This window comes from Sphaerodactylus townsendi, linkage group LG06 (assembly GCF_021028975.2).
Source record: "Sphaerodactylus townsendi isolate TG3544 linkage group LG06, MPM_Stown_v2.3, whole genome shotgun sequence".
NCBI classification, from domain to species: Eukaryota; Metazoa; Chordata; class Lepidosauria; order Squamata; family Sphaerodactylidae; genus Sphaerodactylus; species Sphaerodactylus townsendi.
In genome coordinates this window covers 5,757,745-5,778,758 of record NC_059430.1, presented here as the reverse complement: position 1 = coordinate 5,778,758, position 21,014 = coordinate 5,757,745, and the positions used below count along the sequence as shown (strand labels likewise).

The following is a 21,014-nucleotide window of genomic DNA, read 5'->3' as shown; positions in this document are numbered from 1 at the left end:
GGTGGGGGGGGGGGGGGGTGGGGGGGGGGGGGGGTGGGGGGGGGGGGGGGTGGGGGGGGGGGGGGGTGGGGGGGGGGGGGGGTGGGGGGGGGGGGGGGTGGGGGGGGGGGGGGGTGGGGGGGGGGGGGGGTGGGGGGGGGGGGGGGTGGGGGGGGGGGGGGGTGGGGGGGGGGGGGGGTGGGGGGGGGGGGGGGTGGGGGGGGGGGGGGGTGGGGGGGGGGGGGGGTGGGGGGGGGGGGGGGTGGGGGGGGGGGGGGGTGGGGGGGGGGGGGGGTGGGGGGGGGGGGGGGTGGGGGGGGGGGGGGGTGGGGGGGGGGGGGGGTGGGGGGGGGGGGGGGTGGGGGGGGGGGGGGGTGGGGGGGGGGGGGGGTGGGGGGGGGGGGGGGTGGGGGGGGGGGGGGGTGGGGGGGGGGGGGGGTGGGGGGGGGGGGGGGTGGGGGGGGGGGGGGGTGGGGGGGGGGGGGGGTGGGGGGGGGGGGGGGTGGGGGGGGGGGGGGGTGGGGGGGGGGGGGGGTGGGGGGGGGGGGGGGTGGGGGGGGGGGGGGGTGGGGGGGGGGGGGGGTGGGGGGGGGGGGGGGTGGGGGGGGGGGGGGGTGGGGGGGGGGGGGGGTGGGGGGGGGGGGGGGTGGGGGGGGGGGGGGGTGGGGGGGGGGGGGGGTGGGGGGGGGGGGGGGTGGGGGGGGGGGGGGGTGGGGGGGGGGGGGGGTGGGGGGGGGGGGGGGTGGGGGGGGGGGGGGGTGGGGGGGGGGGGGGGTGGGGGGGGGGGGGGGTGGGGGGGGGGGGGGGTGGGGGGGGGGGGGGGTGGGGGGGGGGGGGGGTGGGGGGGGGGGGGGGTGGGGGGGGGGGGGGGTGGGGGGGGGGGGGGGTGGGGGGGGGGGGGGGTGGGGGGGGGGGGGGGTGGGGGGGGGGGGGGGTGGGGGGGGGGGGGGGTGGGGGGGGGGGGGGGTGGGGGGGGGGGGGGGTGGGGGGGGGGGGGGGTGGGGGGGGGGGGGGGTGGGGGGGGGGGGGGGTGGGGGGGGGGGGGGGTGGGGGGGGGGGGGGGTGGGGGGGGGGGGGGGTGGGGGGGGGGGGGGGTGGGGGGGGGGGGGGGTGGGGGGGGGGGGGGGTGGGGGGGGGGGGGGGTGGGGGGGGGGGGGGGTGGGGGGGGGGGGGGGTGGGGGGGGGGGGGGGTGGGGGGGGGGGGGGGTGGGGGGGGGGGGGGGTGGGGGGGGGGGGGGGTGGGGGGGGGGGGGGGTGGGGGGGGGGGGGGGTGGGGGGGGGGGGGGGTGGGGGGGGGGGGGGGTGGGGGGGGGGGGGGGTGGGGGGGGGGGGGGGTGGGGGGGGGGGGGGGTGGGGGGGGGGGGGGGTGGGGGGGGGGGGGGGTGGGGGGGGGGGGGGGTGGGGGGGGGGGGGGGTGGGGGGGGGGGGGGGTGGGGGGGGGGGGGGGTGGGGGGGGGGGGGGGTGGGGGGGGGGGGGGGTGGGGGGGGGGGGGGGTGGGGGGGGGGGGGGGTGGGGGGGGGGGGGGGTGGGGGGGGGGGGGGGTGGGGGGGGGGGGGGGTGGGGGGGGGGGGGGGTGGGGGGGGGGGGGGGTGGGGGGGGGGGGGGGTGGGGGGGGGGGGGGGTGGGGGGGGGGGGGGGTGGGGGGGGGGGGGGGTGGGGGGGGGGGGGGGTGGGGGGGGGGGGGGGTGGGGGGGGGGGGGGGTGGGGGGGGGGGGGGGTGGGGGGGGGGGGGGGTGGGGGGGGGGGGGGGTGGGGGGGGGGGGGGGTGGGGGGGGGGGGGGGTGGGGGGGGGGGGGGGTGGGGGGGGGGGGGGGTGGGGGGGGGGGGGGGTGGGGGGGGGGGGGGGTGGGGGGGGGGGGGGGTGGGGGGGGGGGGGGGTGGGGGGGGGGGGGGGTGGGGGGGGGGGGGGGTGGGGGGGGGGGGGGGTGGGGGGGGGGGGGGGTGGGGGGGGGGGGGGGTGGGGGGGGGGGGGGGTGGGGGGGGGGGGGGGTGGGGGGGGGGGGGGGTGGGGGGGGGGGGGGGTGGGGGGGGGGGGGGGTGGGGGGGGGGGGGGGTGGGGGGGGGGGGGGGTGGGGGGGGGGGGGGGTGGGGGGGGGGGGGGGTGGGGGGGGGGGGGGGTGGGGGGGGGGGGGGGTGGGGGGGGGGGGGGGTGGGGGGGGGGGGGGGTGGGGGGGGGGGGGGGTGGGGGGGGGGGGGGGTGGGGGGGGGGGGGGGTGGGGGGGGGGGGGGGTGGGGGGGGGGGGGGGTGGGGGGGGGGGGGGGTGGGGGGGGGGGGGGGTGGGGGGGGGGGGGGGTGGGGGGGGGGGGGGGTGGGGGGGGGGGGGGGTGGGGGGGGGGGGGGGTGGGGGGGGGGGGGGGTGGGGGGGGGGGGGGGTGGGGGGGGGGGGGGGTGGGGGGGGGGGGGGGTGGGGGGGGGGGGGGGTGGGGGGGGGGGGGGGTGGGGGGGGGGGGGGGTGGGGGGGGGGGGGGGTGGGGGGGGGGGGGGGTGGGGGGGGGGGGGGGTGGGGGGGGGGGGGGGTGGGGGGGGGGGGGGGTGGGGGGGGGGGGGGGTGGGGGGGGGGGGGGGTGGGGGGGGGGGGGGGTGGGGGGGGGGGGGGGTGGGGGGGGGGGGGGGTGGGGGGGGGGGGGGGTGGGGGGGGGGGGGGGTGGGGGGGGGGGGGGGTGGGGGGGGGGGGGGGTGGGGGGGGGGGGGGGTGGGGGGGGGGGGGGGTGGGGGGGGGGGGGGGTGGGGGGGGGGGGGGGTGGGGGGGGGGGGGGGTGGGGGGGGGGGGGGGTGGGGGGGGGGGGGGGTGGGGGGGGGGGGGGGTGGGGGGGGGGGGGGGTGGGGGGGGGGGGGGGTGGGGGGGGGGGGGGGTGGGGGGGGGGGGGGGTGGGGGGGGGGGGGGGTGGGGGGGGGGGGGGGTGGGGGGGGGGGGGGGTGGGGGGGGGGGGGGGTGGGGGGGGGGGGGGGTGGGGGGGGGGGGGGGTGGGGGGGGGGGGGGGTGGGGGGGGGGGGGGGTGGGGGGGGGGGGGGGTGGGGGGGGGGGGGGGTGGGGGGGGGGGGGGGTGGGGGGGGGGGGGGGTGGGGGGGGGGGGGGGTGGGGGGGGGGGGGGGTGGGGGGGGGGGGGGGTGGGGGGGGGGGGGGGTGGGGGGGGGGGGGGGTGGGGGGGGGGGGGGGTGGGGGGGGGGGGGGGTGGGGGGGGGGGGGGGTGGGGGGGGGGGGGGGTGGGGGGGGGGGGGGGTGGGGGGGGGGGGGGGTGGGGGGGGGGGGGGGTGGGGGGGGGGGGGGGTGGGGGGGGGGGGGGGTGGGGGGGGGGGGGGGTGGGGGGGGGGGGGGGTGGGGGGGGGGGGGGGTGGGGGGGGGGGGGGGTGGGGGGGGGGGGGGGTGGGGGGGGGGGGGGGTGGGGGGGGGGGGGGGTGGGGGGGGGGGGGGGTGGGGGGGGGGGGGGGTGGGGGGGGGGGGGGGTGGGGGGGGGGGGGGGTGGGGGGGGGGGGGGGTGGGGGGGGGGGGGGGTGGGGGGGGGGGGGGGTGGGGGGGGGGGGGGGTGGGGGGGGGGGGGGGTGGGGGGGGGGGGGGGTGGGGGGGGGGGGGGGTGGGGGGGGGGGGGGGTGGGGGGGGGGGGGGGTGGGGGGGGGGGGGGGTGGGGGGGGGGGGGGGTGGGGGGGGGGGGGGGTGGGGGGGGGGGGGGGTGGGGGGGGGGGGGGGTGGGGGGGGGGGGGGGTGGGGGGGGGGGGGGGTGGGGGGGGGGGGGGGTGGGGGGGGGGGGGGGTGGGGGGGGGGGGGGGTGGGGGGGGGGGGGGGTGGGGGGGGGGGGGGGTGGGGGGGGGGGGGGGTGGGGGGGGGGGGGGGTGGGGGGGGGGGGGGGTGGGGGGGGGGGGGGGTGGGGGGGGGGGGGGGTGGGGGGGGGGGGGGGTGGGGGGGGGGGGGGGTGGGGGGGGGGGGGGGTGGGGGGGGGGGGGGGTGGGGGGGGGGGGGGGTGGGGGGGGGGGGGGGTGGGGGGGGGGGGGGGTGGGGGGGGGGGGGGGTGGGGGGGGGGGGGGGTGGGGGGGGGGGGGGGTGGGGGGGGGGGGGGGTGGGGGGGGGGGGGGGTGGGGGGGGGGGGGGGTGGGGGGGGGGGGGGGTGGGGGGGGGGGGGGGTGGGGGGGGGGGGGGGTGGGGGGGGGGGGGGGTGGGGGGGGGGGGGGGTGGGGGGGGGGGGGGGTGGGGGGGGGGGGGGGTGGGGGGGGGGGGGGGTGGGGGGGGGGGGGGGTGGGGGGGGGGGGGGGTGGGGGGGGGGGGGGGTGGGGGGGGGGGGGGGTGGGGGGGGGGGGGGGTGGGGGGGGGGGGGGGTGGGGGGGGGGGGGGGTGGGGGGGGGGGGGGGTGGGGGGGGGGGGGGGTGGGGGGGGGGGGGGGTGGGGGGGGGGGGGGGTGGGGGGGGGGGGGGGTGGGGGGGGGGGGGGGTGGGGGGGGGGGGGGGTGGGGGGGGGGGGGGGTGGGGGGGGGGGGGGGTGGGGGGGGGGGGGGGTGGGGGGGGGGGGGGGTGGGGGGGGGGGGGGGTGGGGGGGGGGGGGGGTGGGGGGGGGGGGGGGTGGGGGGGGGGGGGGGTGGGGGGGGGGGGGGGTGGGGGGGGGGGGGGGTGGGGGGGGGGGGGGGTGGGGGGGGGGGGGGGTGGGGGGGGGGGGGGGTGGGGGGGGGGGGGGGTGGGGGGGGGGGGGGGTGGGGGGGGGGGGGGGTGGGGGGGGGGGGGGGTGGGGGGGGGGGGGGGTGGGGGGGGGGGGGGGTGGGGGGGGGGGGGGGTGGGGGGGGGGGGGGGTGGGGGGGGGGGGGGGTGGGGGGGGGGGGGGGTGGGGGGGGGGGGGGGTGGGGGGGGGGGGGGGAGGGGGGGGGGGGGGGTGGGGGGGGGGGGGGGTGGGGGGGGGGGGGGGTGGGGGGGGGGGGGGGGGGGGGGGGGGGGGGGTGGTCCGTTCCTGCCTTCTCATCCTTCCATCCTTTTGCCTTCCCTTCTGCCACCCAGCTCAGCTACATTCTCTGAACGATGAGTTCGACTTGCTGCAAGAAGCGAAAGACGCCGAGCTGGATCGCCTCGAGCAGGAGCTCCAGGAAGCCAACGAGGAGATCCACACCTTGCGCTTGGACGCCGAGGAAGCCGCTGCTTTGCATGAGAACGAGATCGCCGGGCTGCAGGAGGAACTCTGCCGGCTGAAGGCTGAGCTGGAGCGGGTGCAGCTCGTCCGGAATGAGTACGACCTGGAGATGACCTCCTTGCGGGCTGAGATCAACATGAAAGAACCGGGCACCGGAGACAGCCAGCAACCCCCGGAAGTGACGGTTGTGACACATTATGACGACCAGAGTTCCAGTTCCCAGGATGAAATCACCAGGCTCCAAGGTACCGTGATCATAGTTGCTACCTGGGCAGTGGTGGGATCCAAAATTTTTAGTTACAGGTTCCCATGGTGGTGGGATTCAAACAGTGGCGTAGCGCCAGTGGGGCTGGGCGGGGCATGATGGGGGCGTGGCTGGGCATTCCGGGGGCGGGGCATTAATAATTTCTTTGTTAACTGTAAAAAAATCTTACTGTTAAAAAAAAAGTTCCTAATTTCCAGCTGGTATCTTTCTGTCCATAATTTAAACTCATTATAGCAAGTCCTATAATGCCAACAGAAACAACTACTTCTCCTCTAATTGACTGCTTGTCAAATACTTAATACTTTCAAATACTTAATTTTGTTTCTAGAAATCAAAAGAAGGAGACTTTCCTTAAACAAGGAACTTCACCAACAGGGAGAATTATCTCGTTTTCTACCTTCACTAACCAGCCACATAGGAAACAACAGGACTTTATGATTTTTGGACCTAATGGGATTTCTAACAGAAAAGCAGACCCAATTAGTAACCCCCTCTCGGCACACACAAATAATTAGTAACCCCCTCTCGGGAACTGGTGAGAACCTGCTGGATCCCACCTCTGTACCTGGGTAATCTTGGAGGACCAAGGCACTCACAGGTGCACTCTAATCTGGAGAACCGGGTTTGATTCCCCGTTCTGCCACTGAGCTGTGGAGGCTTATCTGGTGAACCGGGTTAGCTTGTGCACTCCAACACACGCCAGCTGGGTGACCTTGAGCTAGTCACAGTTCTTCGGAGCTCTCTCAGCCCCACCCACCTCACAGGGTGTTTGTTGTGGGAGGGGAAGGGAAAGGAGATTGTCAGCCCCTTTGAGTCTCCTTCAGGAGAGAAAGGAAGGATATAAGTCAAACTCTTCTTGCTTCGAAAACCTTACAGGCTGCCACAAAACGGCAGCCGCCGTTTGCATTTTAGTCTCACCGAGGAGATCCTCGTGCGGTGCTGGCAGATGCTGCCGATGCAACGTTTTAAAAAACCAGCACAGTCAAATCAAAACTCCAGCGGCCTATCACAAGCCTGACTGGGCAAGAAGCCGCCCTTTACCCGGCCCACTTTCCAAAATCTCCTGCCAGGAGTCGGCGAAGGTGTCGCTGGCACTGTGCCATGTTGGGGACGTAGGAATACCAATAAACATTTTAAGGGAAATAAAACAAGGATATGTAGCTGTGTGCGAAAAGATATCTCGCGTGGAAATCCATCCAAGGGCGCAGTGTGTCACCCCAGCTTGTGTGCTTTGCAGATGAGCTCCAGTGCTTGCGGAATCAGTACCAGGACCTCAGTGACGAGTACCAGATCTTGCAGCAGAGCAACAAGATCATGGTCCATCAGCTGGAGAGAATGGAGGCCTTGCACTACAGGTGAGGGGTCGTCTCATACATAAGAACATAAGAACATAAGAACAAGCCAGCTGGATCAGACCAGAGTCCATCTAGTCCAGCTCTCTGCTACTCGCAGTGGCCCACCAGGTGCCTTTGGGAGCTCACGTGCAGGATGTGAAAGCAATGGCCTTCTGCGGCTGTTGCTCCCCGAGCACCTGGACTGTTAAGGCATTTGCAATCTCAGATCAAGGAGGATCAAGATTGGTAGCCATAGATCGACTTCTCCTCCATAAATCTGTCCAAGCCCCTTTTAAAGCTACCCAGGTTAGTGGCCATCACCACCTCCCGTGGCAGCATATTCCAAACACCAATCGCACGTTGCATGAAGAAGTGTTTCCTTTTATTAGTCCTAATTCTCCCCCCCCCCAGCATTTTCAATGTATGCCCCCTGGTTCTAGTATTGTGAGAAAGAGAGAAAAATTTCTCTCTGTCCACATTTTCTACCCCATGCATAATTTTATAGACTTCAATCGTATCTCCCCTCAGACGTCTCCTCTCCAAACTAAAGAGTCCCAAACGCTACAGCCTCTCTTCATAAGGAAGGTGCTCCAGTCCCTCAATCATCCTCGTTGCCCTTCTCTGCACTTTTTCTATCTCTTTCTGGAGTATCCTTTTTTTTGAGATAATGGGTACGACCAGAACTGGACACATGGACTCTGGCAAGCGGTCGTGCATTCTACTGCTTTATATAAGGGCATGACAATCTTTGCAGTTTTATTATCAACTCCTTTCCTAATGATCCCCAGGATAGAGTTTGCCTTTTTCACAGCTGCCATGCATTGAGTTGACATACACAGTGTCGGTTGGCAGGCGGTGGGGGACAGCAGTCGGACCAGGGTCGTTTCCAGTGGAATGGTTTCTCTGGATGGGGGTGTCACAGCCCCAAACTTGTCCAGTGAAGGAATCAGTACTTTGGAAAGCAGAATTCATATTTATTGATTGCAAGCATAGAAAAGCTGTTGACTTGTATTGTCAGAACTGAATACATTAGAACAGGCAAAGCGTTATATCCCCTGACATAGATACATCAGGTCCACAAGACCCTCCCTATTTTTATTATTATTATTATTATTATTATTATTATTATTATTATTATTATTATTATTATTATTATTATTATTATTATTATTATTATTATTATTATTATTATTATTGTTGTTGTTGTTGTTGTTGTTGTTGTTGTTGTTGTTGTTGTTTGTTGTTGTTGTTGTCGCTATCAAGTATCAAGTATCGCTATCGCTATTCAACAAGTATCACATCGCTATCATTATATCGCTATCGCTATCGCTATCACATCACAGTATACTAGTAATATTAGTATTGTAGATTATTTATTTATTTATTTGATTTGATAAACCAGCCTACCTATTATTATTATTATTATTATTATTATTATTATTATTATTATTATTATTAGTAGTAGTAGTAGTAGTAGTAGTAGTAGTAGTAGTAGTAGCAGCAGCAGTAGTAGTAGTAGTAGTAGTGGTATTATTGGTATTATTGGTATTATTAGTATTAGTATTAGTATTAGTATTAGTATTATTAGTAGTATTAGTAGTATTAGTAGTAGTAGTATTAGTAGTAGTATTAGTATTAGTATTATTGTAGATTTCACAGCTGCCAGATCTTTAGCTGGTTGTTGGCCTTCATTACAATTTGAGCCTCACCCAGAGGCCTAGGAAGTTGTAATGTATCGTAGTATTCGTGCAGATCCCAGCAGGGCTGCCTTCTGAATTTGACAGATGTTGTTGTTGTTGTTGTTGTTGTTAATTACATTTGTATACTGCCCTTCCCCCGAAGGGCCTTACCTTGCCAGTGGCGGGAAAGTACACTCGTTCACTCACTCGTTCACTCACTCGTTCACTCACTCGTTCACTCACTCACTCACTCACTCACTCACTCACTCACTCACTCACTCACTCACTCACTCACTCACTCACTCACTCACTCACTCACTCACTCACTCACTCACTCACTCACTCACTCACTCACTCACTCACTCACTCACTCACTCACTCACTCACTCACTCACTCACTCACATTCCTCAGATGGTGCAGATCCCCCCCACTCTCCAATTGAGAGGAAGGGAAAGGAGCTTGAAAGCCACCTGGAGTCTCTTTACAGGACAGAAAAGTGAGATATAAATCCAAATTCTTCCAAGACAGGGGTGCTGCCGTGCCCCAGAGCCGCCGCTCTCCCCTCCACCCCTGTCCACCCCATTCCACAGAGCATCTCTTCCCGCAGTAGTTTTCCAGCCAACTCCCTCTCAGTGAACTTTCCCCCGACAGATCCAGAAGCAAGCTGGACGACGCGCTGTCGCTGGAGACCGACTCGGAGGAACTAGTCGAGCGCTACTACTTCAGCAGCAAGCGTACTAGCCTGGTGGGGACCGGCAGCGTCTGCTTCAAGTCGGTGGATGTCATCGGCTACGGCGGCAACGACTACGAGGAGGACAACCGGATGCCGATGCTGATGCCGATACTGACGGAGGAACGGAGCACATCCGAACTGCAGCTGCAGCTGGAGAACGAGGAGCAGAAGGTGGAGGTGGTCCAGGCCCAGGTGCGTGGGGTTCTTGCTCTCCTGGACGACCGGCACGCCGCCCGGTGCCTCTAAAACGGGGCAGCGGGGCCCCAGGCAGACACCCGCTCCCCCTTCCTCAAAGGCTGGGAAAGGTAGCTCCGTGAGGATGCTTTCATTTTCATTTTTATCCGTGAGGATACCGTCAAAGGGTAGCCGTGTTTTATTTGCAGTCGGTTTTGCAGCAGGGTTCAAGTCCAGTACCCCCCGACAGACCAACAAGATTTCGGGAGTATAATCTTGTAGCTCTGACGGAGGGAGTCTTAGTTGGGCGTCTTAGTTGATAGTTCCATGGGAATGTCAACTCAATGCATGGCAGCTGTGAAAAAGGCAAACTCTATGCTGGGGATCATTAGGAAAGGAGTTGATCATAAAACTGCAAGGATTGTCATGCCCTTATATAAAGCAGTGGTGCAACCGCACTTGGAGTCCTGTGCTCAGTTCTGGTCGCCACATCTCAAAAAGGATATCGAAGAGATAGAAAAAGGGCAGAGAAGGGCAACGAGGATGATTGAGGGACTGGAGCACCTTCCCTATGAGGAGAGGCTGCAGCGTTTGGGACTCTTGAGTTTGGAGAGGAGACGTCTGAGGGGGGATACGATTGAAGTCCATAAAATTATGCATGGGGTAGAAAATGTTGACAGAGAGAAATTTTTCTCTCTTTCTCACAATACTAGAACCAGGGGGCATCCATTGAAAATGCTGGGGGGAAGAATTAGGACTAATAAAAGGAAACACTTCTTCACGCAACGTGTGATTGGTGTTTGGAATATGCTGCCACAGGAGGTGGTGATGGCCACTAACCTGGATAGCTTTAAAAGGGGCTTGGACAGATTTATGGAGGAGAAGTCGATCTATGACTACCAATCTTGATCCTCCTTGATCTGAGATTGCAAATGCTTTAGCAGACCAGGTGCTCGGGAGCAGCAGCAGCAGAAGGCCATTGCTTTCACCTCCTGCATGTGAGCTCCCAAAGGCACCTGGTGGGCCTCTGCGAGTAGCAGAGTGCTGGACTAGATGGACTCTGGTCTGATCCAGCAGGCCAGTTCTAATGTTCTTAGGGAGTTCTGATGCTGGAAAGATAATTTCCTGAATATTTTGATGGTCTTTTAGACGCCGCTGGACTGAAATCGACACCTTGCTCTGTTATCACCCTCGTTACCTTTACTGGCATTTAAAAATTTAAATACAGAGCTCTGAAATCAGCTTAACTAACGCTGTTGTTCTCAGCCTTACAGCTACTGCAAGAAATTTAGCTACCGTTATTAGTAACCCTTGGGTTAAAAAATCTTCTAATAAATAGCTCACCGTCCTCTCATCAGATGGGGCACTTCATGAGTTTGTCAGAGGATGAATTCCATGTGGTGACCCCATGTCCCTATACCAGTGATGACGAACCTTTTCGAGACCGAGTGCCCAAACTGCAACCCAAAACCCACTTATTTATCGCATTGCCAACGTGGCAATTTAACCTGAATACTGAGGTTTTAGTTTAGAAAAAACGGTTGGCTCAGAGGCATGTGCCACTCGGGAGTAAGCTTGGTGGTAGTTGTTGGCTTTGCTTTGAAGCAACCGTGCAACTCTTCGAACGGGTGAATCACGACCTGTTTACTCAGGTTTACCCAGAAGCAAGTCCCATTGCCAGCAACCGAGCTTACTCCCAGGTAAAGGATCGCGCTTTAGTCCTTTGCATGAAAATCAGTGTGGTTTAACAGTGCTTAACAGAGTTACCTACACTGCTTCCCCAAAACTAGGTGTAAGGTTTAATGTTAATAATCGAGCCCAGCGGCCCAGGCCAGCCTAGATGTGTGTGGGGGGGTGATCCCCCCCCACATGATGAACTCTGTTTGCGTGTGCCCACAGAGAGGGCTCTGAGTGCCACCTCTGGCACCCGTGCCATAGGTTCGCCATCACTGCCCTATAGGCTAGGGGTCTGCAACCTGCGGCTCTCCAGATGTTCTTGGACTACAAATCCCATCAGCCCCTGCCAGCATGGCCAATTGGCCTGATGGGAATTGTAGTCCATGAACATCTGGAGAGCCGCAGGTTGCAGACCCCTGCTATAGGCCATACGCCTCAAGCTATGACTGGCCAGTGCTCAACAGACTCAGGTGACTTATTGGCCCCTTCTGGGGACCGTGCCGCACGGGGCTGTAGGTGGGCTGCAGCCAGTCCGAGCGTCGCAGAAAGGCAGGCTGAGAAAGCGAGAGGAAGAGCGTGGCTTGCCCCTCACCCCTCTCCCCACATTTCCTTCTCCCCCTCCCCCCCCGCAGTGCGACAGCGCCCAGGACACGCTCCGCGAGATGGAGAGCAAGTATCAGGTCAGCCGCGAGGAGTGGGAACGGCTTCAAGAGGAGCTGCGGCTGTGCAAAGAGGAGATCGAGAGGCTCAACGGCACCATCCCTGTCGGGGGACGGGTAATGCCGCGGAGGGATCGGGGACCAGGGCTGCAGGAGGGACGTGGGTGATGCTGTTTAGCCAAGGGATCCATCAGCTTTTTTTTTTTTTGCTAGGGCCAGTTTCAGGCGGGTAAATGTCGGAGACGATCTTTGAGTCCAGTACGCTTTGAAGACCGACATGATGTTCCAGGCAGTGGTGGAATTCAAAGGATTTAACAACCGGTTCCGGTGGTGGGATTCAAATAATTTAACAACCGGTTGCATGCAAGCACCATTTTAACAACCGGTTCTGCCGAAGTGGTGCGAACCGGCTGAATCCCGCCACCGGTTCCAGGCCATAAGCTTTTAAGAGTGAAGAGTCCATACCAGGGGGCGTAGCTAGGGAAAATGGAGCCCAGGGAAAATGGAGTCCGGAGCAGACCCTGCCAGGCCGGGCATAGTGGGGTGAGGGTGGAAGGGGTGTGGGGCGCCTGTCCCCGCCCCGCCTGGGGCACCCGTTCCTGCCCCGTGGTAGCTACGCCACTGATCCCTACATCTGATAGGCTTTTGACTCTCAAAAGGTTATACTCTGGAAATCTTACTGGCCTCTAGCGCACTACAGGACTCAAATCCTTATTCATTTTATTATTTATTTATTATGAATTTTATATACCGCCCTCCCCCTGAGGGCTCAGGGCGGTTCACAACAATTTTATTGGTTATTTATTGGTTATATTTATATACCGCCCTCCCCCGGAGGGCTCAGGGCGGTGACAAGGTTAAAGCATACATTAAAACATAATTTAAATGCCAATTACATAAAAACAGAACCCACTTTAAAAATGTGGATGGCGTCTGGCTACCCCCCCTCCCTCCCCTTGTGCCCACGGGAGGCCGCCTTCTGCTCTCAAGCGACAACCCCTTGTATTCCCTGCCTTAGAAGCAGTTTGAGAAGCCGTGGGATCTCTGGGCAATTACCCACCGGCGCCCGAGGGCACCGTGGGACCAGAAGCGCTTCGGGGCAAGAAATCACGTCCCGATGCGCTTCCTCTCGCCCCGCGTGTGCTTCTGGCTGTCTGCAGGAGAGCGAGGGCACTTCCGGCTCCACTTTTTGTGCCAGTGGGGCCAGGGCGGGGAACAGCCTGCAATGGGTAACCGGCCCCTCTCTTTCTCTCACTCTCTCTTTTGTGGTCCTCAAACGGCCAGCTGGCTCAGTGGATTGAGCTAATACAATCAAGGCTGGTGAACATCCATCCATCCATCCATCCATCCATCCATCCATCCATCCATCCATCCATCCATCCATCCATTCATCCATCCATCCATCCATCCATCCATCCATCCATCCATCCATCCATCCATCCATCCATCCATCCATCCATCCATCCATCCATCCATCCATCCATCCATCCAAATCCATCCATCCAAATCCGTCCATCCATCCAAATCCATCCAAATCCATCCAAATCCATCCAAATCCACCCACCCATCCTCCCATCCCCCCATCCCCCCACGCATCCCCCCACCCACCCATCCACCCATCCATCCATCCCTCCACCCATCCATCCATCCATCCATCCATCCATCCATCCATCCATCCATCCATCCATCCATCCATCCATCCATCCATCCATCCATCCATCCATCCATCCATCCATCCATCCATCCATCCATCCATCCATCCATCCATCCATCCATCCATCTATGGGTTTTTATACCGCCCTACCCCCCAAAGGGCTCTGGGCGGTGCACAACATAATTTCCTCATACAGCATATACAAACAAAACCCCATTAAAATTAAATTAAAATTAAAACACAGCGGTAAAATTAACAAAGATGGCGTCAGCAATAAACCCCAATTAAAACCCTCCCTAAGAGGGGGGAAGAAGAACAAAAAAGTGGGTCCCCCAGATGGCAAAGGGAACTCCGAGCCGGAGGAGTAGAAGGGGCACTTCAATCAGCGGCTGGGCACGCCAAAAGCCCGGCGGAACAACTCAGTCTTACAGGCCCTGCGGAATTCACCAAGATCCTGCAGGGCCTGGACAGCTAGAGGGAGAGTGTTCCACCAGGCAGGGGCTGAGAAGGAAAGAACTGTGGCCAAGTGGTGCCCGAGCACCCGCCTTGCCTAAAGAGAGCCCTGGGTTTGTTTCCCAGCATCTCCCATTTAAAAATGATCTCCCGCAACAGTGGTGAGAGAGATCGAAGGCTCAGGCCTTGGCGATCCCCTCCCAGTCCAACAGAGTGAGGCGGTTCGACGCTGTACGCGACGGCTTCTTACGCTCGCGCGGCTGGGCAGGTTCTCTTTAGAGGTTCGGCTTCAATTTGGCAGGAGCGAAGTCGGAGGGCTGCCTCAAGCACAGAACGAGAGAACCTGGAGAATTAAATGTAATTAGCTCAGAGAAACCCAGAGGGGTCTCGGAGTAGATTAAAATTAATTCTTCCACATGCACTGGTTGTCTCTGGAGGGGTGGGGGTGTTGCTCAATTTGTGAGGGCCATTGGGAGTCGGGTAAAACTGCCTTGCGGGTTGTGGCTGGCTGCATGCCTGCTCGATGGATCCTCCCAGCCCAGGGGTCTGCAACCTGTGTGCTCTCCAGATGTTCGTGGACTACAATTCCCATCAGCCCCTGCCAGCATGGCAAATTGATCTGCATGTACGGGAAGGGACCTAAATCACAGGTAAGGGTGATTCTGCACAACGTATTTATAATGATTGCAACTCGTTTTAAATACGCTGTGTGGAATCCACGATTAGAATCAGTTTTGCGCTCGCTTTCTTGTTTGACTCTGTGACTTACTTTTGAGAACACCTGTTGTGCGGTCAGCGGCTTGCAAAGATTTCGCGTTTCTATATGCGATTTGAATCTGATTACATTTAGTCTCAGTGCATTCCTGTGCAAAATTACTCCCACGGGAAGTCATTTATTTAGCCTGGAATAAGCCTGCCTACTGCTGTTCTGCCTGAGTTCTGGGAAGCTCCCCCTAACTTTCCTTAAAAGTATAGGAAAGCATGTTCATGAAGCATGTTCAGCAGGGGCTGATGGGAACTGTAGTCCATGAACGTCTGGAGAGCCACAGGTTGCAGACCCCTTTCAGCTGCTTTGTGGAGCAGATTAGTCCGATTCCCAGTTGCTCCCCTGTGAAAGTTAAGAAGAACATAAGAATATAAGAACTAGCCTGCTGGATCAGACCAGAGTCCATCTAGTCCAGCACTCTGCTACTCACAGTGGCCCACCAGGTGCCTTTGGGAGCTCACATGCAGAATGTGAAAGCAACGGCCTTCTGCTGCTGCTGCTGCTCCTGAGCACCTGGTCTGCTAAGGCATTTGCAATCGGAGATCAAGGAGGATCAAGATTGGTAGCCATAGATCGACTTCTCCTCCATCAATCTGTCCAAGCCCTTTTTAAAGCTATCCAGGTGAGTGGCCATCACCACCTCCTGTGGCAGCATATTCCAAACACCGATCACATCACACGTTGCGTGAAGAAGTGTTTCCTTTTATTAGTCCTAATTCTTCCCCCCCGCATTTTCAATGAACGCCCCCTGGTTCTAGTATTGTGAGAAAGAGGGAAAAATTTCTCTCTGTCAACATTTTCTACCCCAGGCATAATTTTATAGACTTCAATCATATCCCCCTCAGACGCCTCCTCTCCAAACTAAAGAGTCCCAAACGTTGCAGTCTCTCCTCATAAGGAAGGTGCTCCAGTCCCTCGATCACCTCGTTGCCCTTCTCTGCACTTTTTCTATCTCTTCTGTTTTGGTACCTGCCCACCCATCCAGAATCCTGAAACTCACATGGGTGGAGCCTGACCCTTCATTGATCCGCTCCACCTCCCTCATTCTGCCCGGGGTGGGAAGAAGGGGGCTGGATCCGGGCAGAAGGTGCTACCAAAGGACTCCTGGGGACCTGTCGCTTGAAGCTCACAGACCGGCGTTGTTAAAATGGGGACGGCTGCATGGAAACGTTACTTGGGACGAGGCACATTTGCCTGATTCAATAGAATCTCGGATCCGGTTCATGGGATTCGGGAAACGTTTCGCTCCCCGTGCATCTGTTTCACGTAGAGGTGTTCGCGCGGCCGCTTTCAAGAGGTGGGGGTCTGTTGGCTCCGAGGCGTGCATCAGAATCGGCCTCCAGGGGTGTTGCGAATTCTCTGCCAGCTCGATCCCCAGTCGGGAGCTGGAGGAATTCAGTGGTTCCCCCTGCGCTGTGCAAACCTACCCGGATCTGTCGCCGGGCCCCCTCGGGCCAAGACTGCCGCAGACCAGAGACCCCCAAAGGTCTAATCTCTCTCTTTTCTCTCTCATCCCGCCTCGGCCCATCTCCCCCTTGTGGTGTCCCGTGGCCTCACCCCCCGCTGCATTCCACGCTTCCCCCTCCTCCCCAGGCCCCCCCCACACCCGACCCCCCCATGATCTCACTCCCTCTCATAGGACTGGTTGTCATAGTGGCTCTGCTCTGGTGCTGGTGGGCCGAGACCTCTTCGTAACCCCGATCAGGTATTGGTATCTGCTTCTTCCTCCGAGCTGTGCTTCGCTTCGCTTTTGGCCGCCCGCATGCCGGACCGCTGCGGTCCCCTCCCTGGCTTCTGTGGCTTTGTGTCTGTGCCCCCCCCTTCCCTTCCCTTCAGTCACATCTTCCTTTCCTGCCTAACCCCCCCTCCAGTCTCCTCCGGTCTCATCCGCTCCTGTACTCACAGTGACCCCCTCTGGCCAGCTGCATTAACTCTCTGGTGCGGACAGCAGGGGAGGGACTAAGGCTCTGTAATTAAACATCTGCCCTGGAGAACAGCTACCAGTCAGAGTAGACAATACTGATCTTCACAGACCAAGGGTCTGAGTCAGCGGAAGGCAGCTTTGTGTGTTCATGGGTGAATCGGCTCTTTAACTTGCTGGGAAATACTGGTTCTGGTGGGTTTTCCGGGCTGCGTGGCCGTGGTCTGGTGGATCTTGTTCCTAACGTTTCGCCTGCATCTGTGGCTGGCATCCTCAGATGTTTGTCTGTTTGTTTGTTTATTTATTTATTTCCGTTTTTAAACCGCCCTCCCCTGGAGGGCTCAGGGCGGTGTACATCAACATCGTATAAATACAATTATAAAAACAATCTATAACAATATTAAATTCATAGAATTTAAACAATTTAAAATTTGCAGATGGCGACTTATCCCAACCCCATTCCCGCCCATGGGAGACCAAGATGGTATGAGGGTCAGATGGTCATCCCGGCTGGCCAAACGCCTGGCGGAACAGGTCCGTTTTGCAGGCCCTTCGGAAACTCTGAAGGTCCAGCAGGGCCCTGGTCTCCTTAGGGAGCCTTGTCCCACCAGTAGTAGGGGCTTAGGGCAGTAAAGCCTCTGGCCCCTTGTTGAGGCCAGCCTGGATCTTTTGAGCCAGGGATTTCCAGCAACCGCTCCTCTGTAGAGTGGAGGGCCCTAGTAGGGCAATACGGGGAGATGCGGTCCCTCAGGATATGTAGGCCCAATGCCGTCAGCTTGATGGCCTTAAAGGTCAAAACCAGCACTTTGAAGATGGCCCGAACTCCCCAATGGGCAGCCAGTGTAGATGTAGGTGGATAGGACCGGAGTAATCCGTTCCCAGCTAGCTGTTCCTGTAAGTAGTCTGGCTGCCGCGATGACATTGAACGAAGTTTCACTTCCTCGGATCACCGGTTAGAGGCAGGCCAGCTGAGCTGCAAGCACAATAATCCAGCATAGAGGTGACCATTGCATGGATCACTGTGGCCAGGTCAGAACGGGACAGATACGGGGCCAATTGTCTCGCCTGTCGCAGATGATAAAAAGCGATTCGGGCAGTTTGAGTGACCTGGACCTCCATCGATAATGTTGGGTCCAAAGTCACGTGCAAGTATCACAGAGGAAAGCCTCTTAGAGGGAAGAGAGGCACAGTGTGTAACAGACTTCCCTCTGTGATACTTGGGCGAAACGTTTGGAACAAGATCCACCAGACCATGGCCACGCAGCCCGGAAAGCCCACAATAGCTAGTTGAGTCTGGCCGCGAAAGCCTTCAACAATACATTATTGGGGAAACTTCTGGTGCACGGCTGCACCCAGGCATAAGGAACGTTTGTTTATCTATTATTTATTTATTTACAACTTTACATAAGAACATAAGAACTAGCCTGCTGGATCAGACCAGAGTCCATCTAGTCCAGCTCTCTGCTACTCGCAGTGGCCCACCAGGTGCCTTTGGGAGCTCACAGGCAGGAGGTGAAAGCAACGGCCTTCTGCTGCTGCTGCTCCTGAGCACCTGGTCTGCTAAGGCATTTGCAATCTCAGATCAAGGAGGATCAAGATTGGTAGCCATAGATCGACTTCTCCTCCATAAATCTGTCCAAGCCCTTTTTAAAGCTATCCAGGTGAGTGGCCATCACCACCTCCTGTGGCAGCATATTCCAAACACCAATCACACATTGCGTGAAGAAGTGTTTCCTTTTATTAGTCCTAATTCTTCTCCCAAGCATCTTAGAGGGAAGAGGGACACAGTGTGTAACAGACTTCTCCCTGTGATACACCCCTGAAGATGCCAGCCACAGATGCAGGCGAAACGTTTGGAACAAGAACCACCAGACCACAGCCATGCAGCCCGGAAAGCCCACAATAGCTAGTTGAGTTTGGCCGTGAAAGCCTTCGACAATACATTACTGGGGAAACTTCTGGTGCATGGCTGCACCCAGGCATAAGGAACGTTTATTTATCTATTGTTTATTTACAACTTTACATTTATACCCTGCGTTTTTCTGAAGACTCAAGGTGGCTAACTGTCAAATCCCTACGAAACAATAAGCAATGCAACATTTAAAACGTCATAAGTACAATTAAAACCAATGAAAAACAGTTTGCAATAAGTGCAGTAGTTTAGCAGATAGCTGGCGTCACCACACAAAGGCGTACGAGAAGAATGAATGCGTAGCCATGCCTAGACAGGGACCAGGATGATCTTTTTAAAGAGGGGGGTGCCCGGCAGGAAAAGCCCAGATAAAACACACACACACACACCCCGTTTTGTTGTCGCCGTGGCCTGGGTCTAAACCAGTGGTTCTCAACCTTCCTGATGCCGTGACCCTTTAATACAGTTCCTCATATTGTGGTGACCCCCAACCCTAACATTTAAGAGCTGCAGTGGCGTAGGAGGTTAAGATCTCGTGTATCTAATCTGGAGGAACCGGATTTGATTCCCAGCTCTGCCGCCTGAGTTGTGGAGGCTTCTCTGGGGAATTCAGATTAGCCTGTGCACTCCCACACACGCCAGCTGGGTGACCTTGGGCTAGTCACAGCTTCTGGGAGCTCTCTCAGCCCCACCCACCTCACAGGGTGTTTGTTGTGAGGGGGGAAGGGCAAGGAGATTGTCAGCCCCTTTGAGTCTCCTGCAGGAGAGAAAGGGGGGATATAAATCCAAACTCCTCCTCCTCCTCCTCCTCCTCCTCCTCCTCCTCCTCCTCTTCTTCTTCTTCTTCTTCTTCTCCAATTTACAGATGGAGAACACTGATGCAGAGAGTCCTAGGCGACCCCTGTGAAAAAGGGGTCCCGACTCCCAGGTTGAGACCCGCTGGTCTAAACCGAGCGTCCCCCATAGCGCTGGCACCGCAGGAGATGCTTGGCTCAGCTTGCTCCAATCTGCCCTTGGTGCAGAGACCAGCCAAATTCTTCTTCTTTATTGATTTATTTATTCACTTTATTTATATTCCTCCTTTTCCCCTAATGGGGGCCCCAAAGTGGCTTACACCATTCTCCCCTCTTCTGCTTTTTCGTCACAACAACCCCGTGCGGTATGTTAGGCGGAGACTGGCCCAAAGTCACCCAGCAGGCTTTCTTAGCAGAGTAGGATTTCGCACCTGAGTCTCCCACATCCTACTCTGACTGGCTCTCATTTCTAAAAGAGACAGTCAGTGGTGGGATCCAAACATTTTAGTAACAGGTTCCCATGGTGGTGGGATTCAAATAGTGGCGTAGCGCCAATGGGACTGGGCGGGGCACGGCGGGGGCGTGGCCGGGCATTCCGGGGGCGGGGCATTAATCATTTCTCTGTTACTGTAAAAAACTCTTACTGTAAACAAAAAAGTTCCTAATTTCCAGCTGGTATCTTTCTGTCCATAATTTAAACTCATTATAGCAAGTCCTATTGTCTACTGCCAACAGAAACAACTACTCCTCTAATTGACTGCCTGTCTAATACTTACTATATATACTCGTGTATAAGTCGACCCGCATATAAGTCGAGGCACCTAATTTTACCAAAAAAACCTGGGAAAACTTATTGACTCGCGTATAAGTCGAGGGTGGGAAATGCAGCATCAATTGAGGCATCAGTAGGTTAAATGTTTTTGAATATTTATTTCAAAGAAAAACAGTAAACTGGCTCTGTAAGTGGAAAAGAGGGTCAACAAGAACAATATGGTATCAACAATAACTTTAAAAGTACAAAAACCTTAGCTCAACCAGCAACCAAGCTAAAACACAAGAGATCAAATACTTCAAAACTGGATTCCTCATCATCATCTGCATGTCCAAATGTAACCCACCTTAGATTTTGTGAGGGATATTATCAGAAATGGAAAATCTATTAGCTTCCATTGTAAACAATGGGGGATGGGGCATCCCTTTGGGGGTCAAGAACTTTGGATCCCCTGACCCAGACTTCACCAAACCTGGGTTGGATCATAAAGAGACTCCCCTGATGATAGCAGCCAGGTTTGGTGAAGTTTGGTTCAGAGAGTCCAAAGTTATGGACCCTCAAAAGGGTAGCCCCATCTACTAATAGCTCCCATTGAAAACAATGGGGAATGGGGGCACCTCCTTTGGGGGTCCATAACTTTGGGCCCCCTGAACCAAACTTTACCAAACTTGGCTGGTATCATCAGGAGAGTCTTCTGAGGGTACCCTGGTGCCTCTAGCATAAAAACTGCGCCCCCTGCTGGCCGGCAAAGTAAAAACACACAAAATTTTTTAATGACCCACATATAAGTCGAGGGGAGCTTTTTCAGCATTAAAAATGTGCTGAAAAATTCGACTTATAGATGAGTATATACGGTAATACTTTCAAATACTTAATTTTGTTTCTAGGAATCAAAAGGAGGATACTTTCCTTAAACCAGGAACTTGACCATATTTCTAAAACATGTTTTTAAAACAGCCCAACAGGGAGAATTATCCCGTTTTCTACCTTCGCTAACCAGCCACATAGGAAACAACAGGACTTTATGATTTTTGGACCTAATGGAATTTCTAACGGAGAAGCAGATCCAATTAGTAACCCCCTCTCGGCACACGCAAATAATTAGTAACCCACTCTCGGGAACTGGTGAGAACCT

The 21,014-nt window shown here is 59.7% G+C and overlaps 1 protein-coding gene across 1 annotated transcript in view; it reads left to right on the top strand.

The window, feature by feature from the left end:
• CCDC136 (coiled-coil domain containing 136) overlaps nt 1-21,014 on the top strand; it is a 67,971-nt gene that overhangs the window by 36,754 nt on the left and 10,203 nt on the right. Inside the window, exons 2-5 of the mRNA XM_048501463.1 lie at nt 4,956-5,330; nt 6,588-6,705; nt 9,016-9,289; nt 11,581-11,724. Coding sequence (XP_048357420.1) covers nt 4,956-5,330; nt 6,588-6,705; nt 9,016-9,289; nt 11,581-11,724 — 911 coding nt within the window. The remainder of the gene's footprint in view (nt 1-4,955; nt 5,331-6,587; nt 6,706-9,015; nt 9,290-11,580; nt 11,725-21,014) is intronic.